This window comes from Megachile rotundata, chromosome 13 (genome assembly GCF_050947335.1).
Source record: "Megachile rotundata isolate GNS110a chromosome 13, iyMegRotu1, whole genome shotgun sequence".
Classification (NCBI taxonomy): Eukaryota; Metazoa; Arthropoda; class Insecta; order Hymenoptera; family Megachilidae; genus Megachile; species Megachile rotundata.
Window position 1 is genome coordinate 11561197 of NC_134995.1, and position 26528 is coordinate 11587724.

Genomic DNA, 26528 nt, shown 5'->3' on the forward strand with positions numbered 1-26528 from the left:
ACCGATGATGTTTCGCGTCTGTTGAAAGGATTGAGGTGACGACTATCCCTCGATCAGGAGAGCATAATGGGGGAAGAAAGATTGGACGTAGACAAGCCACTTTGGGATCTCAAAACCTTTGTAGGAAGATGGAAATACTTCGCGTGGATGACTGATTTCCGTACATGTATCGTTCCGGAATCCGAACTGCTCGAAGCTAAGAAACTAATAGAAGACTATAGGTGAGCACAAAAGCGCGGGAAACTAGTCTATTCAAATTGACCGTCGTATCGCGTGTTATCTATAAGACAAAGACTTATCTAGCAGTTTAAAAGCAATTATTATAATTTTTTTAATTCTTGCATAACATGCTTAGAGTTTCAAGGGGAATCTTGATGTTAATTAATTTATTACTTTTTCGTCGAAATGTGAACGTCAGTTAGTATCGAGTATGAGGAGAATTCAAAGAATGATATTGCGTAATAGAAGTTATCGATAGATGGACTTCGCTGTGTTAAATGTCTAAAGGATATAGCGAAATTTTTATTATATGTTTATAATTGTTTTAACCGTATAACCTCGATTCTTTTAAGAAGTCATATATTTTATTGTTGTTTTTCGGTGTCCGCAAAAATCAATAGTTCGTTTATACCTCAGAGTTGGGAAGGAGCCAGCTGGTACAACCCGAGAGCAGATCATCTACGCTAAAAAGCTTTACGAGTCGTCCTTTCACCCCGACACCGGTGAACTGCAAAATGTCTTTGGGAGAATGTCCTTTCAGGTACCGGGTGGAATGGCCATCACTGGTGCCATGCTTCAATTCTATAGGTAAATGCTTATTGTTATTCTTGAAAATAACACGTATTAATTAATATACGTTACAGGAACAACATAACCCAACAACAGCGCTGATTCATTTTTTCCTTCATGTATCCTAGAAGATCCCCTTCCCCTTTTATGCACCAACATGCTACCTGCTACCTCATCATGATCATTTGCCTAAGGACTTTTTTCAAATTACGTTGTATTTTCTTAATATGTACATGTTTAATATGTTTCTCATTCTGTGGTTGTAATTTATTTGTGATTAATTGCAGAACAACTACCGCTGTGGTCTTTTGGCAATGGATGAATCAATCGTTTAACGCGTTAGTCAACTATACTAACAGAAACGCTAACAGCCCTACAACAGAGTTTCAATTAGGTGTGGCTTATGTTAGCGCTACGTCCGCTGCAATGTTAACGGCAATAGGATGCAAATCGTTTTGGGCAAAACGAGCAAATCCACTTATGGCGGTAATACGATTTAAGAACTAAGATTCCTTAATCAAAATTCAGTAGAAATAAAAAATTCTACTTTTAGCGTTATGTACCATTCGCTGCTGTGGCGGCCGCGAACTGTGTAAACATTCCGTTGATGAGACAAAATGAAATAACGAAAGGAATTGAAATTAGCGATGAAAATGGCAACAGACTCACAAAGTCGAAAGTAGGTTGTATTTTATTTATTATAGAAGAGGATTAAAAAATAAGTTTTACAATGTTTGATTTATTGGTTTATATATTTGTAAAACGCATGGGATTTGTCCCACCCGCGCACGCAACAGATTTTAACACATCTTATCTCGGATTAAATGTGTACGATTAATGTTTCAGCTAGCAGCGATCAAAGGCATCAGCCAAGTAGTAATCTCAAGGATTGTTATGTGCGCACCTGGCATGCGTAAGTAGATATCGATTAAAACTAAATGTGAGATCAAACAAAGTTTATGTCGTAATCATTAGCATATCTAATTAACCACTAAACTGGGTTTTGTATATTCAGTTATTCTTCCACCCATTATGGAAAGACTGGAAAAATACTCTTGGATGCAGAAGATTAAACCGCTGCATGCGCCTATACAAGTTCTGCTGGTCGGTTGTTTGTAAGTACTTTTATTATAAATATTACTTGTGTATAAAAAATTACGAGATAAACGCAAACTTTTTAAAAAAATATTATCTTATTTCAGTCTGTCGTTTATGGTTCCTACGGCTTGTTCCTTATTCCCACAAAACTGGTAAGCACGACTTAATTTGTGTGCATCTTGCGCATATTTCATTCACTGGTGTAACTAAGAAATAGGGGTCTTTCCTCCTCCAAATGTCCGAATATCATGCACGGAATGGGTCGATAACTCTGTTAGCAATTCTAAAGACCCTGACCTACCTCGCATAATCCTAGTTACACCAATGATATCGGGTTAATAAATATTTCATTCAAATTTACATACACATGTATTGTAGCTCCATTAAGTCATCCACTTTGGAACGCTGGGAACCCGAAAATTATGAGCTTCTAAAGAAGAATTGTAAAAACGGAGAGATACCAACGCATTTATACTTTAACAAAGGTTTATAATGTACAAGAATCGCTAGTCCCGATAAAAACTTTTGCAGGATTGCATTCTCAGTCACCCTCTAAACAGAGTTATAGTAAGCTGATTAATTATGGAATTGAACAAAGTTTCGCGTACAGTTCGAAGTTGGGGAATTTGTAGTTTTCTGCTGGTTCAGAGGATAACAAACGTTTCGGAAAGAACCTAGACATATTATCCAGTAAATATGACAATATCGCATTTCAGATCATTTTTATTTACATGGCAATATATTTAATTCGTAAGTCTCGTCGTTTGTGCTAAGTTATAAGAATTGAATATTCATGGTGCATTTTTATAATCAATAACAATTGTCTCTTGCGAGTACGTGATACCGTCATAAATGTTGACAATATTATACTATTAGTAAATGTAATTATGTCACATGAGACGTTCGCACAGCAATAATTTGTCTCTACTTAATAAATTAGGCGTACATATCTATTAAGCTGCAATATCATGATCTTGCACATCATTGTTAAATCGCTCGACACGCGTAGTAAATTGTTAAATGATTGTCGATACACTATTATTTCTACCTTCTTAAGCCATCAAACGGAGCGAACGATGCTGTCATGTATATTTTAGTAATAATAAAATAACTGCTAAAAATAAAACCCGAGTGATTCACTTCGTCTTAGGATAGATTTCGCTAATCTTATTATAAATACAAAAAACTATATATTGGGTAGAAAATGAGAAGCTTGATTCTGTTGCGGCATGTAACCGATGCGTTCTTGAATTTCACTTTGCGGCATTTTACCACCCCATGAGGGAGGATTGAACGTTGGTTGCTTTTCAGACTCTTTCTTGGCTTCAAGAGCTTTCCTCATCGTTTCATACTCTTGCAGATCATCTAGTCGCAAGTCAATTCTTGTTGGGCTACGCCGTATCATTTTATCGGGAAAAGTTTACGACACCTTTCTTTTACAATAAAAAAGCCACGCTCCACGCCGATTGGTATGCGAAGAATGTCGATAATGAAGGCCAAATGAATAAACCGCTACTTTCTTTAATCCGTAACCCTACACAATCATGTACAACGTGATTAAACAAAAACTGTGTGTCACGATAATAATTCTACAAATTATATCGTATATGTTTCGATTTATATTTTTGAACAATTTACTTTTTTATAATAATTTATTACTACTCGTATAATATTGGAAGATATTAAATTGAATTAATTTAAATACTGCTCAGATATATGAATATTATGAACAAGTTGAGAATTCGAATCGCTAAAGAAAGCTGAGTACTCAAGTTAAATATTCAGATTCAAATTTGAGTACTCGAATTATAATATTTATATTTGATTCTTGAGCTGGAATTCGAGTTATGAACTTGTCTATTCGGACACTAAGAGTTCTATTTCCTATCTTTTTTTGTCAAATAGTTCCTTTGGAACAACTAGATTCATGTAGGCACCCCTGAACATTAGGTTAAGATGGCGGATTCCAAGCAATAGATATCTGACCAGTAATAATTCCGAAATAAAAAGCGTCACTACGAATGCACGGATTACTGGGCCACTTATTTTCGCGAAAATGACATTTTTCTTACGATATTTCGTACAGATCATTTATAGATTCGCATCATTTAGAGAAGTAGCGTGAAAATGTGGGTACAACAAGGGATTTGGCCGCCGTAAACACGCTTCCGATCGAGTGCTACGATTTTCGTTAATTCTGCCACGGCGGCAAGCACTCCCCTTTAGTAAATTGTAAATAATTGTAAATTAAGTACCAGGCAACGAAACGCCAGCACGAAAGGATGCTTTACTTGGAAGATTATGTCGAAAGTACGTAAAAACGAGGCATGGTCTGCTTACCCAGCTTCTCAAGAAAGTTACTAACCTTCCCGAATATACTCTCTCATAAAAACATCCGAAACTTTTCAGAAAATGAATGCCTTAGTAGATGTTACGTTATAATACATAATACTTTAAATGCCGCTTCGTATTTTTCTATGATATTAAGTACTGTATAATATGAACAATTAGTTGTCACACGGTTCAATGTAAATTTTAGGTTAGTTACATGTTTTCTGAACGGTCAATAGCTTTTTTACTTTTATAAATATATTTTGAAGCTCAATTCTAACTTGTAATGTTTATCATGACCAATGTATGAGTGTTATAATAGTTCTGCTAATCTGATAGACATTACCTGTTATTAAATAATTGCTCCTTCTCACTAATTTTGTTGGGTTATGTTGACCATGTTCTTCTACGGTTTCAGTGATTGAGCATCTACCACAAGAATTAAGAGACCGATTCACAGAAATGAGAGAAATGGACTTAGGTGTACAGAGTACGTGCAACCTTGTGCAATATAAAACCTGGAATATACACGTGCAAATATGTTTCTCATTGTTTTCTGGACCATTGCTAATAAAATGCTCCAATCGTTGCAGATTCAATGGACAGTTTAGAAAAGAAAGTAAAAACATTTTTTTCAAATGCAAAGAAAATGAAACCTAGTGAAAAAGAGGCAGAGTATGAAGCCATTAGAAGGGAGTATTACAAAACCTTGGAGGATGCAGATGAAAAGGTGCACTTAGCCAATCAGATGTACGACTTAGTAGATAGATATTTGAGGAGATTAGATCAGGAATTGCACAAATTTAAAATGGAACTAGAAGCAGATAATAAAGGTATCACAGAAATATTGGAAAAGAGGTCATTAGAATTAGATCAACCACCAACGAATAGTAGTCAAAAAGAGAATCGGTATAGCTTTACATCATCCAGTAGGTCACGAGACAATCACAGTCATTGTAAGTATATTATTCTATTCCATATTTATTATGAATTGTATATTATCCAATCTCAGAAATATTTTGTAATTACATGTCCTTTTTTCATAGCTCGGGCAGAAAAGAGAAGAGATTCAAATGCATCCTCCACTTCGATAGAAAAACGCTTAGCTATAGAAAAAATTTCTCCAAGTCTTCCTGAATCGCGACCAGCTTCCGCAAATTCAGGACCAATTATTGCCGCTACTAGCGTGCCATCTACTCCTACTGCAATCGCGAATTCTGTCGGCTCTGTTAGCTATAATCTCGGTCATATAGGAGCTGGTGGAAATGCCATAGCAGCTGCAGCTTCGCAAGCGATCGCTGCTACGCAACAGATGCAGCAAGGCAGACGTACTGCTAGCTTAAAAGCTAGTTATGAGGCCATCAATACCGGTGGTGTACACGCAGCTGAATTTAGCAGAGAACTAGCTGGAGCTGCTCAAACCGCTATTGCAGCTATACAGGAAACAACAAAGAAGCATAAAAAGTATGCCTCTTTTATCGACAGATTATTGAAAATTCATCTTTTTCCATCGAATAAATGATCATTGTGCATTTTAGAAAAGTAACAACTGCTGTTCCGAGTTCAAGCGTAGTTGCTGCTTCCGTACAGCAACCAGTATCACCTCCAGTTATAACTACGAATACACAAGTAGTAGATTCGGATAATCCAGATTGGACATACGATCCAAACGAACCAAGATATTGTATATGTAATCAAGTATCTTATGGAGATATGGTTGCCTGTGACAATTCAGATGTAAGCCGCACTTTTATCCCTCGTTGCGTTTCCTTATGTGTGAAACACAAGCATTTCATGTTATCAAATAATACGTTTGGTATAATTTTTTGTTCCTGCAGTGTCCTTTTGAATGGTTTCACTATCCATGTGTGGGTATCACTGCACCGCCAAAAGGCAAGTGGTACTGTCCTCAATGTACATCTTCTATGAAGAGACGTGGAGGTCGGAAAAACTGATTGTACCATAATCAGTGCAAATACAAGAAGAAAAAATTGATACTACCTCTTAGGCACTGTCCGTCAAGTACCAACTTAGTTAGGAAGCTATTAATTCTGATTTTATATGACTTTTTAAATACGTTTAAAGTTTAAGTCATGATCTTATCTGGTCTTGGTCTTGTCTCACGAAATACGAATTTCTGTTTCTAAAGCAGAAGAGAAAGCAGTTTTTTTTACTGCGTTTTTTGTAGGCATAGCGAGAGGATCAGATGGTGCAAAAAGTGTGCTTCAAACAATTTCTGTTACGAGAAATATAAATATTGCAAATATTTTTTGTACCTTCTTGCACCATTCTTATACCGCGACCACGTTAGATAGTTTCTACAAATTTACAATCAATTGCAATCGTACCTCTGGACACGATACAACTCATTGACTGATACCAGAGGCGATACTCACGGTGAATTTTCGAAATTTATGTTTTTAGTTCACACGACATCAGACAACTTTTCGAGCAATCTTCGTGTATTTACGTACTTGTATTAGTTCAGATGTGCTTAGTGTCTCGCTGAATTGACGACTGTGCGAGCAATAACATTTTAAGTGTTTCACGCTTTCGGGAAAGAAACAAAAAAAAAAGAGAGAAAAAGTCGATATAAACAGATTGCGAGAATACTACTTTCGAACCGAAGAAATGTAGCAACTTGATGTATAAATAAAGCGAATGATGCAGATTTATTATTCGTTATTATGATTTATAAAATTGTAGCTAAGCTAACAATTTTTTCCTTATTTACATTCAATTTTTGTCCTTAAATGTATTTCCCAAAATTGCCACCATTTTTGAAATCAAATAATTTCTCGGTATTTTCTAATACTAGTAGACAGACTCTTTATGTATGTTTTAGTAGTATCTTATACAACACAAAAGGACGAAAGGGGAAAACCAAAATAATTATCTGATTCATAACGCAAGTACCGAGAATTTATGATTATTGACCTTCTTCATTTTAGAGCGCGTCTGACCTTCCATTTCGTTCCACTCTAAGCATTTTTTGCTGTAAAAATGCAACAATATTGTGACATCATTCCACTCATAAATGAAGACATAATTGTTATCGGAAGTAGTTTACAATAAACTGTCCGACCGATATATTTTACACCATTTTATTGTCATGACAAGAATTGCTGCTCTTCCATCTGTGAAAGGCCGTCAGCATTATTTTCGTTCCGAAAGGATGTACGAGTTAATATGTTTGTTTAAAGGTCACTCTTGCTTATGCTTGTTTTATATAAATTGACGAAGATCTGCTGGCAGAGTCCTGTTGCTCTTTGACTTTGTATCACTTTGTTTAAGTTTGCTATTCAATCATGTTTGAGAGAAGTTTGTTCCTCTTGTTCATTGCTGGCGTCCTACGGTATTGTGTTGTGGCGCAAGATCCGATTGTCTTTGATAGTTCTTCATCCGCTATGACATCAAGTACACAAAGTAAGTGTGCTTTACGGTCCAAATTTCTACAATGTTTAAAGTTATTTAATCTGACTGATTATTTCGCATAAAATATTACTTAACAAGTATTTTACTTTAAGATGGTATGTCCTGTTGTTGTGTTCCAACGGGTAGTTGTCCACCTTCTAGTGGTGGCATTGATATTCGAATAGTTACTCCGGTACGTATAAAATTTATAAACGATAAAACATAATTTAGAACATTATGTCATTCTGATCGAATTTTTTAAAAAAATATTCAAGACTTCCAATTGCAATGCTGGGCAAGTATACTGCTGTTCACGTACTTCTGGAAACTTAATTGACGGAAATTGCGGTATTAGAAAAATTCCTGTAACCGCGCGTCGTGATGGACAAGCTAGCTTTGGTGCATATCCTTGGCAAGCTGTACTTTTAACGAGCGGCAACGTTTATGCTGGTTCTGGTGTACTCATTACTCCAAATCATGTGCTCACTGTTGCACACAAAGTGGCTTCTTATGTGTAAGTAAACTGCATCTAATTTATTCAAGTAAACTTAGTAACTTATATATATTATTCTACAGAAATGGTGGTCTTAAAGTAAGATTAGGAGAGTGGGATGCAACATCTACAAGTGAACCTAATCCCTACCAAGAATATTCAGTTCAAAGAATATCCATACACCCTAATTATGACTCTGTTAATTTAAGAAATGATGTAGCAATAATAACTTTAAGTGGTACTGTACCTATCTCAAGTAGTCCTAACATTAATACTGCCTGTCTTCCTGTGGCAATACCTGCCAAAAATACAAGGTATACATACAAAGTTATAGCAAAAGTTATTGAACATTTCTTACTTCAAAGTAAAAGCTAAATTTATTTCATTACCTATTTGTGCCTTCAAGATGTTGGGTGTCAGGATGGGGTAAAAATGCCTTTGGTGCAAATGGAAGATACCAGAGTATAATGAAAGAGGTGGATGTACCCATTGTTGATCAATCAACTTGTGAAACTTCTCTTAAAAGCACCAGTCTTGGACAAAATTTTATTCTCGATCAAAATAGTTTCTTATGTGCTGGAGGAGAAACTGGAAAAGATGCATGCACAGTAAGTAAATTCTTGATATCTTTATAATACTGATATGTTCACATGAAATTTAAGAATCAATATGTTTGTTTTAAAACATATTTTTTATATTTGTATCATCAAATGAGTCATTTTTTTTAGGGTGATGGTGGTTCTCCATTAGTATGTAAATCTGGCAATGATCAGTGGCAAGTTGTTGGACTGGTAGCATGGGGTATTGGTTGTGCAACCAGTAATGTTCCTGGTGTCTACGTAAATGTCTATAATTATGTTCCATGGATAACACAACAGATCACTGCAAAGAAATAATTATGTAAATAATATAAAGCACAATTAATAGCTGTAATTACTTTATCTAAAATATTATATAATATTTTCATACCTTTTTTAAATGTTTAAATAATTGTAAAAAGTTTCTTATTGTTATAAATACTTTTTGTAGCTCATGTAACAATTACCAAATATATTGTTGTTTATTTTCTATGAACATATCTTCATTCTTGTTCTAATTTTCTGTTTTTTTTTTTCCTTTTAATAAAAACGGTATCATATCATTTTTACAAACATAATATATTATTATTTATCTGATTCAAATAATGCGCAAAAGTTGATTCACTTTTAAAATAATTTGAAGTATAAGGGTAGTGTTTGAAATTTGACGTGAATATTGCATTTTTCATGTAAAATAAGCTTGATGTATATTTGTAAATACACTTGTTAATTCTTAAATCGTGGTTATTTCATTACTTTAATAATTAATAATAAAGAGCAAAGACTTTAGTGACTGAATTTTACTTAAAACATGAATAATTAGTATACGATCTTCAACAATGTTCATTCATGTAAACCAATGATCGCATTCTGTCGTAATACATGAGTGGTGAGTAGCAAAAGAGAGTTTATGGAAGTTTATGGTGTTGACGTTTACGAGAAGGAAAGTGCTGATTGTTTACAATTTTCCAAGATTTGTAAAATCTTTACAAATACGTGATTGGCAATGGATGCCAATGTGGAAGACGATGAAACATTTAGTGAATTAGGTATAACATTTTAAATTTTGCTATTGAATATTTTAAATTACGTTTAAAAATGTATAGGTTATGTATTTAATTGTTCCACATATTGTTGCGACTACGTAAACTGTTAAGTGTCAGCAGTTTATAAAATGCTCCCTGCATTCTAGATACTTTTAAATCTTTTTATATCTTGCATATATTTGTAAGAAGTTAATATTTTTATATCCTTATTTTATTGTATATTATCTTTCTTGTATACTCATATTACGTTTAGTATAAGAAAATAAACATAAATTAAAAACTTCTTCCTTTTTACTATATCTAGATAACAGACAAAACAATGCAGAAGAAGATATTTCAGAAGAAAATACAGATGAAACATCTGTATCCATTGAAAGTACATTTGATTTGACATTGCCAGCAACACATTCTGTAAGTTTGCAATAAGTGTTTGTACTCTGTAATGAAATGATAGAATGTAATAATAAGTAACATTTGTTCTGTATGTATTGAAATTTTCAATATTCTTGAACTTATCTGATCATTTCATTGCAGAGGAGATATCTTATAAATACAATGCATATTGGATTAGTATTCTTCATAATATATAAGTGTATTACCAGTATTTAGGGCATAATTTTGAAGAACTGAGAGGAAGGACAATATTAGATGATGGAATTTACATGAACTTGCCACTGGTAGTCAAAGATTTTGTTATGTTATTTCCTGGTCAAACACTACCTATGATTGTGTTCGATGAACACACCATTGATATGTTAACTACTTGCATCAGAAACAACAAAACTTTAGCTGTTGTATGTTTGGGATACATTTGGGATGATATGATGGCACCAATAGGTACAACTGCAGAAATCTATGAATGTATGTATGAGGACCGTAATCTAGGTTTTCGCTTAAAAGCTAAGGGCAGACAAAGATTCAAAATTCTGAGAGTTATAATACAGGTTTGTTTGTTGGATTTATTTTTATTACTAAACTATTCACCAGTTTATTCATAAAACCCTCTACTTACATTTTTCTTTTTGGACTTACTAAATATCTTTAAATATTATCTAATTAATTATATAGGGTTATGATCAACTATTAGCCAATGTAAAAATTCTACCAGAAATAACACTTGGCCCACCATTTTTGGATGAACGTTTAGCTTCGTTAGATCGTTTACGGATACATGCAAAAACTGAGGAAGATTTTAAGAAACAGGAAAGGGTAGAAAATTTAGATGCTGTAGTTACTCCTTGGCCTGGTTGGGTATACCGGCAGTATGACCCTTTAAGACTTTCTTTAAAAATACGACAGCATTTAAAGTTTATTGAAAGCAGTAAGTTATATATTTTAAAAAATGTTTCATGTAATATCATGTAATGTTTTTATCGAAATTGATTTAAAAACCAAAGGGGGAAGCAGTATACCAGAAAATCCTACAGATCTATCATTCTGGGTTGCCCAAAATTTGTTACTAGATGATAATGAAAGAATTGTTTTATTAAATTATGACTGTGCAATTTCGAGACTGCAAAGAGAAATCACATATTTGGTAGATGTATGTAAAATTAATAGATTATGACGCATAAGTATGTTCCCTTTTAAATTTTAAACTTAATGAATCCTGTTGTTTATCTCGTAGGATAAATTATTTGTTTGTTGCGATTGTAATACTCTTATTGGAAGGCAATCAAAAATGATCCCAATGAGTAAAGAAGGTCCACTGGGTACTTACTGTAATCCTGATGGAATCATATATGAGACTGTGACTTTATATCACGCGCAGGGCCTTAGATTAAGTCCCAATCAACCTTCAGTAGAATATACATGGTTCCCAGGGTAAGGTTTGTTTTAATTATATGTTCCATTTACATAGAATTATTGCATAAATCAGCATTTTTTTAAATAGGTATGCTTGGACAGCAGCTATGTGTGAAAATTGTGGTGCTCATATAGGGTGGAAATTTACAGCAGTTCAAAACAACTTAAAACCTAGATCATTCTGGGGTTTGTTGCGTAAACGCTTGAAAAGCAAAGAAAAGTGAGCAAACGAATAATTTAATCGGTACATTAAATTGAACAAAGAGACCGAAGATTAGTTTAACAAACCAGGTGCATATTTCCAATAGCTTGTTAGCGTTACATCGCCGCGTGTAATTATTTATGCTACAAATTTTCTTAAGCTTTTAGTGGCGATAACATTCGTTTCTCTGGTATAAAGAAAGACCATATAGTAAGGCAGCTATTTATCATGAACTTCCAATTGACTGAGGTACAGATAATAATTTTTAAAAAATTTATATATACGTATAAATTAATTTCGAAAGTTTATTTCTTATCGATATAAATTTGGAAAAATACATGGACACTGAATATTTAAAAAAAACAGAACGTAAATTATTTTCGCAAAGTGATTGAATGAATATTCTGCTTCATATGTTTTAAGGGGCGTTTAATTATAACATGTAATGCTTAATTAAAATTTTTGTATAACTAGTCATTATAAAACATGTACATCCAACTTAAATCATAACCATCGGAATACTAAGATAAGAGTTTGTTAATATATCTTGCATATGGAGTATTTCGTATTAGAACCTGTTAAGTAGTAATAACTTCATAAAAGTTTCTTACAGTGTGATGTTTTCACTTGAAAGGATAAAATAGAAATTAAACTTAATGGAAAGTTGAAATATCAGTTTTCCTTACCTGTATGTACGTAATATGTACATCTTGTTTTTACATCATTATTCAAGGAATGCGTATGTATTGAAAAATATGTTCAACATCGCATTATTTATCATCATTGTACCGATCTTCAATAATTATATACAAGTTATAAACAAACGTATGATACATGTTATTGGAATATGATATTTTGTTATTTGTACATCAGAATTTAATAAATGTGAATTTAACGTGGAAAATGAATAGTTATTTTTAAATGTATATTCATGCAAATAATTATTTATACTTATGCGAGATTTGATTAAAAAAATATTTAAGGGAAAGACGGAAGGATCTCGTGAATTAAAACGTGTTTCTTCATTCATTTCTTGCGCATGTCGTATATTTCTCGATTACCTTAACTCAATTAAATTTATTATAATTATATCTTTATTATCTCAATCATTTTCTTGTATATGTATCGTGGTTGTTCAGCCGTGTTCAGCAGATACGTTTAACAGTCTGCTTTGGATTTAATCATTCGACGATAACGAATCGTATTATAGTACTATCATTCAGACATATGTTGTTATACATCGGTACTTATTTTGTATATGTTCGAGATTCCGATATACTATTTATGTTTATCATCTCGACAGTTGCTCGTAGTTTCCTGAATCCTATGTATGTCCGACTGGTTTATCAATTTTGATAAAGTGTTACACTTTACGAAACCATTAGTCACTCGTCTAATTACACAAATGCGATGAAGTATCAACTATAAATCATACATTTGTCTGGCACAGGCTTTCAAGCAATTAATAAATAAATAAAGTATAAGATCTTATACTCATTGCTGTAACTAAGATTTTTGCCTACCTAGTGACCCTGATACTTCAATATTTTAGTGTCACTGCATTCCCTTTCTGCTCTATTAATTCTTAATCTAAACTGTTTTTCATATTGCATATTATTATTATACTGCATATTAATTAGAAAAGAATTGTTCAACTTTTTTATATTCTAAAATTAAAGCGATTGCAAGGACTGTAAAATATTCATGAGATACACTATATGATATTTACAAAATCAAATTGATTCTTTTCCTGAAATCAGTCCGTTTTAGGATTAAAAAAGTTGGAAAATTTTGAATGAACATAAATTTTAAGATATTATGGTTTAAATTGGAGAAATTTTTGTTTTATTGGGATATAACTATCTGCGAATTTAATTTTCACAATAATAATACATATTTATCATACATATATAACAGAAACCTCTTGTTTGGGACAGACAAATAGATATTTTGTTAAAAAAAATTTGTTCTGATATTGCCAGAATATTTAGAAGTGTAAACGTAATACGAAACCATATTTAAAAGGAACAGTTAAGTATTATCATTTTGATTTTTTCAGATCATAATCCCCTATTTTAAACGTAACAATTTATTAATAATATGGAAAAAAAGAAAAGAAATAGTAATTATCGACGAATTTTTATTATATGCACTTTTTTTACTCATGATATATGTTTTTTTGAAAATGTTATTTACACAAATAAAGCATTTCTCGTGTTCGCTTGCATATGTTTACTTGAATTTGGATAATATATACACAAAAATTTGTTATAATTATCATCATAAGTATCTTATTTAACGTGTTAATTATTAAATCAAGGTCATCGCCTTCAATTTGATACCTGTTATCGTTCAACCTACGCAAACTTAATCGTAGTAAGATTGCCAGACTTGTAAATAGTTCGAATTTTACTATAGATTATATATAAGAATATTATCGAGAACGTATATAGGAGTATATTCGTCGCATATATTCGAAAGTATTCATTAAATTATATTCCCTTTCATTTAAATTCCATATTTCTTTCAATACTTATTCAATGACAAATACTCATCCAGTGAGAACAGAATAAAGTATTAGAATAAAATTAATTGAAAGGTATAGACACGGGTCAGGAAAACGTACGTAACAGACTGTCGGGTTTTTATATCATTGTTGACTTTCATCTTGTCTCATATGGATGCCACTTGTACACTTCACATACTCATATTTATTTATAGATCTGTAATGTGGGTGTTTAAATACATGACAGTTAATATGTCCAAGAATACAAAATAGTTTCTCTACAGGTGGACGAACTTACTTTCAATTTCCGATCCTGCAGAGATAAGTTTGGTGTGCGGCTGTGCAGTTGTGCTTGGTTGTTGATTACTCAATTGTCCTGTAGTCGCTGGTGCAGCAAAACCTGGAGGTGGTTGCATTGCCCAATGTTGAGTAGGTCCATTCTGTTCCTATATAAAGTAGACAGTAAACATAGCACTTAGAAGTTGGAATACGAATTTGACGCAGACATTTAAAATAGCACACATATGGTACCAACTCCAGCGCTGGGAATTTGGAAATTTGTGGATTTGAAAATTTAGTAATTTGGAAATTTGGGAACCTAGAAACTTGGTTATTATCCCGCTTCTCATCACTTTCGGTTTATCCGCTTAAAAAATTAAAAAGAATCGCCAGAAAATGGTTTCATTCCGTATCGTATTTAGCGTCAAGCTGGCCGTATATGATAATAAAAAATATATGACTAACAAGGACATTTGGTACCTGTTGCGCATTGTGTGATACAGTATGTGTAGGATGAACATGTGGAAATTGCCATGTACTAGTAGTCTGGAATGGAAGAGGCCTAGAACTAACAATAGCTGGGTCAATCGAAGTCCAGTCTGCAATAGGTCCAAAATTGTTCCATCCTCCTTTTTGATGTAATGCTTGATGATGAAATTGTTGCTGTTGTTGTTGATTGTTAATATCACACCAATCCTTAAGCGTATAAACTGCATCACCCGCGCATTTACTAATACCTATTTCAAATATCATTGAATGTTTCAACAGCCATATGACAAAAGATAAGAGATCATTAATATTTTTCTCGACAGTTACCTTGCGAATTCAACAGAGGATTTCCATTTGGAAGATAGGCATTTTGCTGTGGTGGCTGTGCTCCTGTAAACAGCACACTAGACGAATAACTCATGTATAATATTCTATTAATTCTTTGTAAAGTCACAAGAATTCACTTTTATACTTGGATAACACTATTGCTCGCCACAACTAATTATTCCCAATTTACAGAGAAATTATACCTTTACTGTTTCATTGTTTGATGTTTTAAAAAAAATAGGTAATCGTGTATGCTTTGAAATAATTATGAAATGTTCATTGTATTAACGTAGTAAATACGTTTACTGTTATCGTTAATTATTGACAAAATTGCAAAAATACTAACCCGAAAGAGCATTGTTCGTGGGAGCTGGTCGCGGTATACCAAGACCAAAAGAATTCATGTGATTTGGTGTAGAACCAGGGAAACCTGGTGGTGGAAGGCGACTACGTTGTCCCAAATTGGCAGCAGTCACACTATTCTGAGCAGGACTTTGCGTACCACTTTGTAATAAATTCTGTGGAAGACGAGACAGCAGGGAATGCGATTGTTGTAGAACTTGTAGGTTCTGCAGATGCTGAGCCTGTTGTTGTAAATGTGCTATATGGGCAACCTGAACAAGAATGTATGGAATATGAGAATATATACAATCCATTTATTTTTAAGCAATCTATATATTATTCCAGAGTGAAATGTCAATTACTTGTGGAAAATGTTGTTGACCAAGATTTGCAATATTCTGTTGATGCTGTACCCTGTTTTGCTCTTCTCGTTCTCTTTGTTGTTGTTGTTGTTGTTGAAATAACCTCTGTTGTTGAAGTTGCATTTCATTTTCCATAAGTTCAGCTAAAGCTTTTTGTGTTTCGTGGAAAGGATCAAAACCTAAGTCATCGTCAGCTTTTATATCAGAACCAGATTCTTTATGATTTATAACTTCTCCTAAGGTAGCGTGACCGTTTTGCTTTATATACTCGCAGTTCTCTTGATTTTGTTGTGCCTTAAGAAATTATAATTATTATTATTAATTGTAATTTGCAACATAAACATACACCGTTGTATCAAATTGCCAATAGTTGAATTGCTTACTTGTAAGGCAAGCCTTTGTTGTAATGAATTTTGTTGAAAGTCTGCCATAAATTTGGATGCAGGTGAATTAACAAGCAAACTTGATGTAAAAGTAGCAGAAGGTTCCGATAATGTAGTATATTGTAAATTAGTATAAACTTCCTCGTCCACAAAACCTTCAGAATTGAATGTTACTCCTGGTGAACTTGAAGGACTGGATTTTTGTACAACATGATTTGTCCGTGTAGTTTCAGGTTGAAAACCAAAAGCTGCTTGCCAATCTTCAGTTGATTGAACCAATGGTAACGAGTCAGGGATTGAAGTTAAGCCTGTGCTTGTCCACTTCAAATTTGGGTTTGCTGCATATTCAAAAAATTAATTTTACTTTCTTTATAATGCAGCTCGTACAAAATATGTATGTTCACAAAATTGGTTAACAGAAATTAAAATGTAATAATTGCAACACCATGAAAAACTATATGTACATGCCTGTCAAAGAAGTAGGTGGTACAATGGTAGTGGTAGAGATTTTCTGGAAATTATTTGAACTGAAGAAACTATTATTATCCGTTTGAAAGATCGACCGATGATTGAGTTGCATTTGAGACCCATTATGTAGTCCTGGTGGTGGCTGTTGATTGGCACCTTGTGACGAATTTGTGCTAGCTGGAGAGGAACCTAAAGATGATACGCACAAATCTCTACACTACGAGACGTGATCAAATCATTTTGTAGGATACAATGCCAGAATAAACAGCTACTAATGCTATTCCTCTCTGCCACCATTAATGAATCTCAAACAATGCATAAATGTGCCTGGAAAACTCAGTACACAAGTATGGATATTTTTAAATCAAAGATTACAAAGACATAATTTAATATAGATACATAATCAGATTTTTTTGTAAGTTTTTTGTAACATGAAATAAAGGAAAATATATATATATTTTCCAGACACTTAATCTAACATATGCACAAATGATATAACTTACAAGAAGGATAAAGTCAAGTGTGTACAGAAACACAAAAAACAGTTACTATATTTTTTTTTAAAGAATTCTCTTTATTTTGGCATATATCTATAACTATTTATGTTCTATTCTACAGTTATAAGACATAGCCATAAGACACTTGCATGTTATCGACATATTACACATTGTTCGAAAATTGTCGTTTCATATATTTAAAGTAAATATAACATACAATGTTAAACTATATAGGCACACATGTAGAATGTTTTGTGATTAATTACAAGTACTCTGCATGACATTTTATAGTACTAATTAAAATGGTTTAAACATGGCAATTACTATAAATAGCCTCTCTTATTTTGATTAAATTGCATAATCATAAACTTTCTTATATTCTATTTTAAATGTAGGTTTCGTTAAATTTCAGAGACATTAAAAGAAATATGTAGAAAATGTTCGCATACTCATACAACAAAAGGTATTTTACAAACATATACAACTGAAAATTACCATAAAATGAAGAAAAAAAAATAATAAAAAAAAAGTTTGGACTTTATCTCTAAAATTTCCAAACTTAAACAAACAAAAATTCATTTCAATAATATTCCTACAGGTATTTATGTTATAAATTTAAATACATAATCTTAATAATAGCAAATGTAATGTCTTTCTTTTTCTGATTAGCACATTTTTCATTTATGTTTTATGTTGAATTCAACTATTTCGTATATTTATTTTAGAAGCAGAAAATCAATACATATAGAAATAATCACGAATATCAGAAACTCACCCAAAATAGCAGCACCACTGTTCTCCTCACTTGATTCTGCTAAATGTTCCACTTGGTGACTCGCATTTGAATCTTCTGTACTTGAAATTGTACTAGCCGGTGTACTACCTTCGCGTTGTTGATCTGTCTCACTATCCGAATGTCGGCGCTCTCCATTTTGCACTACTCCGTTTACTTTAAGGTCTTGAGACTGTTGCTGTTGCTGAACTAATTTAGATCCTTTATTATTTTGCTGCGGCTGAGACTGTTGCTGCTGCTGTTGTGGTTGTGGCTGCTGTTGTTCTGATTTACACTTATTACCCAACTTTTGTAATACGTCACTATTCGTTTCGGAGGAAAAATTTCTAATATCTTTTTGTCCATTTATTTGTGATTGCACATTATTTTGTGTACCAATAGAGCTTGATTCAGATCGGGAAGTTGTCCGTGTACTATGTTTTTCTTTATTTTGACAATTTTTATGTTTATTCCGCGCGGCCTGTGCTTTACTTTCACTATTACTTTTGCCCCTTCGTAAATTCATAGGTTCACCTTTATTATTGTTGGTCTGTTGTTGCGTTGTTCCACTTGACGATACCTGAGTTTGATTGATTGTACCACTACCATTCGTTACATTATTTAATTGTGACGATGTTTGCGTTGGTGGTGATAATTCTTTACAATTTGTTTGTGTACCTATAAACATCAACCAATTAACTAACCAAATACAGTACATTGTTTTCAAAGTTAAATTTTTCTGAAGTAACATCTTACTATTTGTCTGTCCAGTTTGCAACGATGGCCAAGCTTCTTTGGCTTGAGAATTTAAAGTTCCGTTTTCTCGAACAATACTACCCGTCACAGATGGTGATGGCGTTGGTTTCCTACGGAATATAAATATGATATTTGTTACAAGTTGGCTTCAAATATATTTGAATAAAATATATTCATATAGCTTTAAATATAACAAAAGAAATTACCGTTGCGCAGATGCATGTGATGCATGTAACGATTGCACAAGTTTACGCTCGTACTCTTGATGTTTGCCTTGATGCATCTCCTCCTTTGTAAACGATGCCTCCTGGTCCCCAAGATCATGTAAATACATACAATCTGGTTTTGGACAAGGCTGATTACGCATAAAGTGTGAACAATACTTTGTTGTTCCTAATGACGTTTTAATTGTTCGTCCATCCATAACAACATTATTCACAGCCGCTATAGCACGTAGTGCATCTTCCGGACGCTAATATTATACAAATTTCAAAATTTAAACTGTGCATAAATGTAGAATCTGAAAATGCAATAATAATAAAAGTTGGATACTTACTTGATAGGTAACATAAGCCGAAGCACTAGGGCCCTGAGACCCTGCATAGGAAGTGCTCTGATTTATTACAACTTTGTGAATTTTGCCAAATTTTCCAAAATATTCGTGCCGCTTTAATACCTATGCAATAGTTAATACAAATATATTATATATCATTAACACTGTCATCATTTCACTTAGCTTATTCGCGTTTGAACTCACATCAGCATCCGCAAGTCGCAATGGTAATCCTACTACAAATACTAGATTTTTTTGTACTACTCTCACATTTGCTAGATGTTTACGGTTTTCTGTAACCCTTTGCTTACGTTGCTGATCTTTTAATCTCTTTTCTGCTTTTAATCTAACAAAGAGAATATATGTCCATGTCAAAATATATACATATACATATTCTTTGCAGATTCCGATATATTATAAATGTATAAACATTCACACACTAGTTATTGTATGTTTCACGATTTTTAGACAATGAGTGTTATCTACCTTGCAAAGTCTTCCTCACTCAAAGGTTTAAAATCGGCAGGATTTTCAGAATAGGCCTTCCGACAGGCAGGGCACAAACCATTTTCATCGGTACGAATTCTGTGCCAACAGAACTGACATATTTGGTATCCGCAAGTGCACGGAAAAAAATTCAAATCATTCACATCCAATGGTTCCATACACAAAGGACACTCCACTGCATCTTCCCCGCTTTGATTCAATACTGACATTTTTGTTTTTATCTTTTATATCACACAATACAGTAAGTTACCAAGATTTTTCTATTTATAGTCCTGTAAACAAATGGAATAATGAAATGTATAGGTTTTGTTTGTATTAAACTTAGAACAATGCTAAAAATATGTTGTGCAGTTAATACATGGTATAAGGGACATGTACAGTTGTGAGTTACATTTTTAACATATCATGAAACAAAACATACTTTACTAAATAATCATACGACTAAAATCATATTCACTATGTTCAAAAATGATTGTACGTAACATATTCAATGAAATGCTTTGAATAACAGATGCAAGATTGTCCACACAGAACACATTGATATACATGTGATGTACTTACGTGCAAAGTTTTTACAATGCTTTGATCCTATGTAATTGACTGTACTTGTAACTTCTTACACGCTAATATCCTCATACAATCTGAAACAAATAACTGTACGTTAAACTGTCGTAGAGTAGGAATGTTATGAGTCAGACGTGTCGTCGGTCGTACTAGCCGCTGTTTTCAAGTAATTCCAGATAAACCTCGTAACGTATGTTCGAACGATATAATTATTTTCGAATTAGCGCGTACTGAGAAAAAATAGAATAATAGGAAACGGTGACTGTTTGGCTGACAGATTTGACGAACAGTTGGAAAGAAGGATTCGTTTGACAGGAGCTGTCAAACGAACAAAGGACGCTCCACGGCTTGAGCGATTAAAACGATCGCGTACGCCCTTACGGTGGACGTAAAAATGACAAGTTTATAACGCGAGGCTTTGATCGACGACGAAAAACTTGCGGTAGGGCCACTGTCTCTGCTCTCCCACTCACTTTCTCTCTCTCTCGCTCGTATGGCCAGACACGAACTATACGAGAGGGCGACGATCGGACGAAACAGCTGTTGGTGGCGTCGAGAGAAGCGAAGAAACGTCAGGGAGCGAGTGAGAGGTACTACGCCATAGCAGAAACCTACGTGAAAATCTGCGAAAAGTTGCGTGGTGGGGAATGACACGTAAATTCCGTATAGCTTCGAAGACAAACTATTCGCATACGCAAGGACGATGGTCTCGACGATTCGCGATACGATTTTGAAGGGGGGAAAAGGCTAGCGGCAAGCGAGAGAATGAGAAATGGAAGTAACGAAAGGAGTGGCGAAGGGAAAGAGGGGGGAGTAAAGCGAGAGAGAGAGAGAGAAAGAGAGAGAGAAATGAATACACAAGGAAGATGGATAGAACAACGATGCCATCATTCGTTTCATCCCTTTTTAGCCAATGGACGTTGTCTTGATCTTGCGCGTGAAAGAAAAAGACTCTCACCGATCTTGTACATACACCTACTTTCTGAAAACGAAATCCTAATCTCGAACGCAAACAAGTACATACGATCTTGATCGGTACACACGTCTTTTTTTTTAATATGCGGTTTATATAAAAACAAACTGCAGCAGTGCGATCAACGTATTACGATTGGCCGCGAACGTCACAAAGGATTGAATGATTTGTCGTCAGAGGGGTTGCTAAATACCCTGAACTGGTTACAGGGTATACCTGGCTCGTTTAACCTTAACTTCGTAAGACCAAGCGATTCTGCGACGGTTGTTGGAATTCAATGGTCACGTACTAACGTTTTCGTCGAGTCTAGAGTTAACTTCGCACATTCGTTGATCAAAACTTCTCGGTTCTTGTTTACTTACGTTACAACTTTTCCACTAACAAATCTCTTTTCTCTACTGGGAAATTTTTGTACAGTCTTCGAGACCTGGTCGCATGCGCACCGCGACTGCGCAGAAACGGATGTTACATAGACTGGTATTTAACGAGAGGCGCATAGGTAAAGGATTCTGAAAGCGCACATCGACTAAATTTCGATTGCATTGTTAGGCGTATTAAAATTTGATTTTAATTTTTGTTTATTTAAAATGACGAATCCGTATTCGTAGACGATATAATGTAGGTATTTGAAATAAATTTTTGACAATGATAAGTAGTTATGTTATAAATTTCTGTATTCATGCATTCTTGTGATTTGTATTTAGCGCGCACCCGGAAATAGTGGGTAACCGTTCTTGCAATGGTACCAACAATTGACGTCAAATATTTCTAATATTAAATACAACAAGGTATGTTCTCATCAGCACATCTTGTACAGTAGGTTTCCCTATAGAAGATAACGACGTAAAGGAAAGAGACTTCCAATTATTCAATAGAGCATTTTCAAATTTAGAAATTTGAAAATTTCAAGTTCACAAACTTGGACTCACACAATTGAAGAGAAATATATGATACTCCTACCCCTATACTTGCCCTTATCCATAGGGAACCTACATTGCACTCAAGTCTATCTTTAAAATTATTTAAATCAGTCAGATGTAAAATTGATACAACATAAATTTGAGTTAATGCTAAATTCTTTGTCAATTTTTAATATTAACGAAATCAAACACCACATTTTATTCTGTAAAATACAAAGCTAATCTTGCAGCTTATTTTATATTTATAGAACCTCAATAAAATTATGCTCTGTTACTTTGACTTCTTATAAAAAAATAAGAATATTTGTAAATTATTAACAAATACTACAGCATATAATTTCCTGATCACAATTTAATTCTCGAGCAATATATAATATATAATATTGATTTTTCCCCACTATTGACCTGTTTGTAGATAAGTTATTTTACTGCATCCTTTTTAACTTTACCTTCAAAATTTACACCAAACAATGGATGTCGTGCTTTCAAATTCTTAGGAAATGGTACACTACAGTTTTCTATCTGCATTGGTTTAATTTTTGGAACTCCTGAAAGTTTCCGTCTAACTGTAATTGCACCTGCTGGTTTTATATTAACTGCACATAAAACAATAAAGGTATTTATTACAATCTTGGATCACTTATTTCAAGCAAAGATATAGAAATTATTACCAGTTTTAAATCGTGATTTTACTTTGTTGGTACTAAATACACAAGTTGTACTGAGTTTAACATTATTGTTCACTGTGCAGTACCGTTCCTCTCTAACTTTGAATTTTGATTTGTCTCCAAGTACTAAGGTTTGATTTTTTAATTCTCTTGGATCTATCTGAAAGTCATATAAGACTTATATTTATTATTCCATTTTCTTTACAATTTAAATACTAAAACTCATTTAACTCACTGTTCGAGGAATATCCATTATCCATATATCCTCACTGTCAGATATATCATCTAAGGTAAAAGTTGAATCCGTAGATTCAATTACTAAATCTTCCTCTTGAATTAAATCATTGATCTAAAACAAAATTAATTTTATGATTTACTATCAAGCCATTTGAAAAATTAATTTTACTTACATTACGTGGTCTTAAAGTAGCTGTATTTGTTGGCAGTTTATTATGATCAGAATTATTTAACACGTCCTGGCTACTTTCTATACTTTGCTCCGTTTCAGTACCATTTGTTCTTCCAGGTTTTTTCAAAATACTTTTTCTAGCCGTTGAAGGGGACTTAGACTGATTAGGTGGTTGAATTTTTGTATTAATTCTGATGGATTTGTTATTTTTTGGTTGATGCATTTCACCCTCTGTCGTGGTGTCCATTAGAACCATGGATTTGTTTAACTGAGTATTTAATATTGTTAAAGAATCTTCCACGTCTAAATCAGTCATATTTGACAGGATCATGAGGACAGATTTGTTATGACTTCATTAAATAGAAATCTTATATATTAATATATATCTTAATTATACAGTATTAAAAGTAGTAATATACACGTGCTACTGTTTAGTACTTTCGCGGTTATTGTTTGGCATGTACACAACAGTTATAACTTAAAATAAGTAAAAATAAAATTAATTTTTAAGTTAGTACCAATCACACTACATCACACGACGTTTTCTATATACACTATTTCAAAAACGATAGTTCAGAACATAGATATTATTTTCATAATATATCTACAAGAAAATAAAACGTAGTTTACAATTAACCTACTAAGCTTACTATTGGATAGACAGCTTCAAACATACAGATTCGTTAAGCAATATGTATGGAAGTCTCATAAGCGCCATCTTTTGGAGCCAAATTCATACCTATAAGAAAAATACATATTTTTCGCATACTATTATATTTTATATTATAGTTGCACTTTTGTGAGAGTACAATAAATAATAAATAAATAACTAAATCAATATTCCCACAATTTTATTATACCAATTCAAAGTTTGGTTGTATTTCGCGGTGAAATAAAAAATGTGAACAATACCATCTAACGGAGTGTGCTCTATGCTGCTCCTGGTAACTAGAGAACAGGATAGTAGAAGAGGTATTTAAAATTGTACAAGGTCAACACATGCGCGAAGAATAAGTACTTGTTTTTTATCCGGTTATGAATTAGTAAGGGAGCTATTTACATATATCTGTCCTCGCACATTATCCTTGTCACTTTTACCGGTTACGTCCTCCACTTTCATGTCCTCGAGCTACAGGAGTGTAGCTTCGTGCGCATTCCGACAGATGGCGCCATTTCAAATTTTTATTTTCCCGCGAAATGTGTACAGTACAATATGGCGGGAAATTCAATTCATACGAAGGTGGATTTCTGTATAATGTTTCGTAAAACGAAATGCGTTCAAAAATCATAAAACTTTTTAGTAAATGTAACAAATGAAATCGTGTATAATAAAATGTTCAGGTAAAAACGAACGAGGTTAGTTCCGCAACGTTTCTTTACTCGCAAACATTGCTAAGCCAGAATGCAAATACCACGAAATGACGTGTATTCTGTACTAGCTGTTTATCCACTGTCAACAGTCGTTCAGGAAACCGTCAAGCAATTTTTAGTAACACAATGACTATGCTTGGCACACGAGACAATTTTATAGGATATAGGAATGTAAATGTGTTACATTGAGATGTACACTCGTGAAACCTTGTATCACTATACTCCTATATTTCTACGAATTTATGTTCTCATGTTTTTCAATACGATTCTCTCAATTTCATTTGAAATACATGAAAATAAGTTTTTCAAACAGAATTTTGAAAAGCAAGTACTAGGTTCAAATGTTCATGAATAATGCAGTCGTTAAGGCGCTGTAAAAAGTAGCATAAGTCGTCATAAAAATGAGGGGTTACAAAATAAAAAAAGATTACAAATGACGTTCGATTTGACAGTGATCGAAGATACTGAATAATGCATGTACAGCGACGACCATTTTGTTCCGAGACCAAGACGAGACTGCGAACTTTTTAAAAATTGCTAAAAACATTAATTAATATATTCTGCGGTGTAAGGATTTTAGAATCTAGGGAGATTCACGACTCTACGACTTTAGGAGTTTAGGAGATTTAGGAATCTAGGGATCCACGGTTCTAGGGATCCACGGATCTAGGGATGCAAGGATCTAGGGATCCACCGATCTAGGGATGCAAGGATCTAGGGATCCACGGATTTAGGGATCCACCGATCTAGGGATGCAAGGATCTAGGGATCCACCGATCTAGGGATGCAAGGATCTAGGGTTCCACCGATCTAGGGATGCAAGGATATTGGGATCCAAGGATCTAAGGATCCACCGATCTAGGGATGCAAGGATCTAGGGATCCACCGATCTAGGAATCCACCGATTTAGGGATCCACCGATCTAGGGATCCACCGATCTAGGGATCCACCGATCTAGGGATCCACCGATCTAGAGATCCACCGATCTAGGGATGCAAGGATCTAGGGTTCCACCGATCTAGGGATGCAAGGATATTGGGATCCAAGGATCTAAGGATCCACCGATCTAGGGATGCAAGGATCTAGGGATCCACCGATCTAGGAATCCACCGATTTAGGGATCCACCGATCTAGGGATCCACCGATCTAGGGATCCACCGATCTAGGGATCCACCGATCTAGGGATCCACCGATCTAGAGATCCACCGATCTAGGGATGCAAGGATCTAGGGATCCACCGATCTAGGGATCCACCGATCTAGGAATCCACCGATCTAGGAATCCACCGATTTAGGGATCCACCGATCTAGGGATCCACCGATCTAGGGATCCACCGATCTAGAGATCCACCGATCTAGGGATGCAAGGATCTAGGGATCCACCGATCTAGGGATCCACCGATCTAGGGATCCACTGATCTAAGGATCCACCGATCTAGGAATCCACGGATCTAAGGATGCAAGGATCTAAGGATCAGACTCCGCGGTGTATCGACTCGTAACACGATCTATACCTTCGTCACCTCTAGATCTGGATCTGTATTGCACTGTATTTCCGTCAACTAAAATCTGAACTCCAAAAATCTTGCGCGCTTGCCTGCTTCTATTTTTATACTCTGCTTATCA

General features: G+C 34.1%; 6 protein-coding genes and 2 long non-coding RNA genes across 21 annotated transcripts in view; 4 read left to right on the forward strand and 4 right to left on the reverse strand.

Annotated features, from left to right (window-relative positions):
* The window catches only part of Sfxn2 (sideroflexin 2), a 4615-nt gene extending 1602 nt beyond the window's left edge, over window positions 1-3013 (forward strand). For all 6 annotated transcript variants that reach the window (XM_012291605.2, XM_012291606.2, XM_012291609.2 and 3 more), the window contains exons 2-9: window positions 29-221; window positions 637-807; window positions 1077-1275; window positions 1343-1468; window positions 1636-1702; window positions 1805-1904; window positions 1992-2039; window positions 2266-3013. In XM_012291605.2, coding sequence (XP_012146995.1) covers window positions 67-221; window positions 637-807; window positions 1077-1275; window positions 1343-1468; window positions 1636-1702; window positions 1805-1904; window positions 1992-2039; window positions 2266-2380 — 981 coding nt within the window. In that variant the 5' untranslated portion in view covers window positions 29-66 and the 3' untranslated portion in view covers window positions 2381-3013. The remainder of the gene's footprint in view (window positions 1-28; window positions 222-636; window positions 808-1076; window positions 1276-1342; window positions 1469-1635; window positions 1703-1804; window positions 1905-1991; window positions 2040-2265) is intronic.
* Window positions 2593-9236, reverse strand: LOC105663343 (anaphase-promoting complex subunit CDC26). 4 transcript variants are annotated; one of them, XR_013040202.1, is made up of 6 exons: window positions 9095-9236; window positions 8515-9007; window positions 8373-8423; window positions 7740-7960; window positions 4565-7670; window positions 3288-3421 (listed from the first exon to the last, which is right to left on the reverse strand). It is a non-coding gene; the product is annotated as an anaphase-promoting complex subunit CDC26 (long non-coding RNA). The 4 variants fall into 4 exon arrangements; XR_013040199.1 differs by lacking the exons at window positions 7740-7960; window positions 8373-8423; window positions 8515-9007; window positions 9095-9236 and having other exon boundaries at window positions 2593-3421; window positions 4565-4700; XR_013040200.1 differs by lacking the exons at window positions 4565-7670; window positions 7740-7960; window positions 8373-8423; window positions 8515-9007; window positions 9095-9236 and adding an exon at window positions 4143-4273 and having other exon boundaries at window positions 2593-3421.
* On the forward strand, window positions 3715-6893 carry Ing3 (inhibitor of growth family, member 3). Its single transcript, XM_003705881.3, has 6 exons — window positions 3715-4197; window positions 4637-4708; window positions 4812-5174; window positions 5265-5682; window positions 5757-5955; window positions 6057-6893. Exons 1-6 carry the CDS (start codon window positions 4170-4172, stop codon window positions 6171-6173), a joined length of 1197 nt encoding a protein of 398 aa, XP_003705929.1. The 5' UTR covers window positions 3715-4169; the 3' UTR covers window positions 6174-6893.
* LOC100881654 (inactive CLIP domain-containing serine protease A3) lies at window positions 7512-9199 on the forward strand. The gene is made up of 6 exons (XM_012291602.2): window positions 7512-7644; window positions 7746-7825; window positions 7908-8146; window positions 8209-8439; window positions 8532-8733; window positions 8854-9199. Exons 1-6 carry the CDS (start codon window positions 7527-7529, stop codon window positions 9019-9021), a joined length of 1038 nt encoding a protein of 345 aa, XP_012146992.2. The 5' UTR covers window positions 7512-7526; the 3' UTR covers window positions 9022-9199.
* A 334-nt stretch (window positions 9237-9570) lies between the features above and the next one.
* ohgt (E3 ubiquitin ligase component cereblon) lies at window positions 9571-12006 on the forward strand. The gene is made up of 7 exons (XM_003705882.3): window positions 9571-9752; window positions 10054-10160; window positions 10352-10693; window positions 10818-11070; window positions 11147-11292; window positions 11377-11573; window positions 11644-12006. The coding sequence occupies exons 1-7, from the start codon at window positions 9710-9712 to the stop codon at window positions 11777-11779; spliced, it is 1224 nt and encodes a 407-aa protein (XP_003705930.1). The 5' UTR covers window positions 9571-9709; the 3' UTR covers window positions 11780-12006.
* A 776-nt stretch (window positions 12007-12782) lies between these two features.
* Window positions 12783-20207, reverse strand: Cnot4 (CCR4-NOT transcription complex subunit 4). 6 transcript variants are annotated; one of them, XM_012291617.2, is made up of 14 exons: window positions 19978-20207; window positions 19696-19837; window positions 19495-19614; window positions 19145-19410; window positions 18939-19048; window positions 18186-18860; window positions 16914-17102; window positions 16446-16783; window positions 16063-16356; window positions 15861-15972; window positions 15359-15421; window positions 15023-15279; window positions 14562-14709; window positions 12783-14480 (listed from the first exon to the last, which is right to left on the reverse strand). In XM_012291617.2, the coding sequence occupies exons 1-14, from the start codon at window positions 20205-20207 to the stop codon at window positions 14473-14475; spliced, it is 2952 nt and encodes a 983-aa protein (XP_012147007.2). In that variant the 3' UTR covers window positions 12783-14472. The 6 variants fall into 6 exon arrangements, with proteins under 6 accessions (XP_012147007.2, XP_012147006.2, XP_003705989.2 ...); XM_012291616.2 differs by having other exon boundaries at window positions 15789-15972; XM_003705941.3 differs by having other exon boundaries at window positions 15705-15972.
* Window positions 20208-22191: 1984 nt separating this feature from the next.
* On the reverse strand, window positions 22192-24220 carry LOC100881978 (uncharacterized). The gene is made up of 4 exons (XM_003705942.3): window positions 23534-24220; window positions 23359-23472; window positions 23127-23283; window positions 22192-23051 (listed from the first exon to the last, which is right to left on the reverse strand). The coding sequence occupies exons 1-4, from the start codon at window positions 23861-23863 to the stop codon at window positions 22876-22878; spliced, it is 777 nt and encodes a 258-aa protein (XP_003705990.1). The 5' UTR covers window positions 23864-24220; the 3' UTR covers window positions 22192-22875.
* A 142-nt stretch (window positions 24221-24362) lies between these two features.
* On the reverse strand, window positions 24363-26519 carry LOC143265584 (uncharacterized). The gene is made up of 2 exons (XR_013040205.1): window positions 24551-26519; window positions 24363-24480 (listed from the first exon to the last, which is right to left on the reverse strand). It is a non-coding gene; the product is annotated as an uncharacterized LOC143265584 (long non-coding RNA).
* Between the last annotated feature and the right edge of the window lie 9 nt (window positions 26520-26528).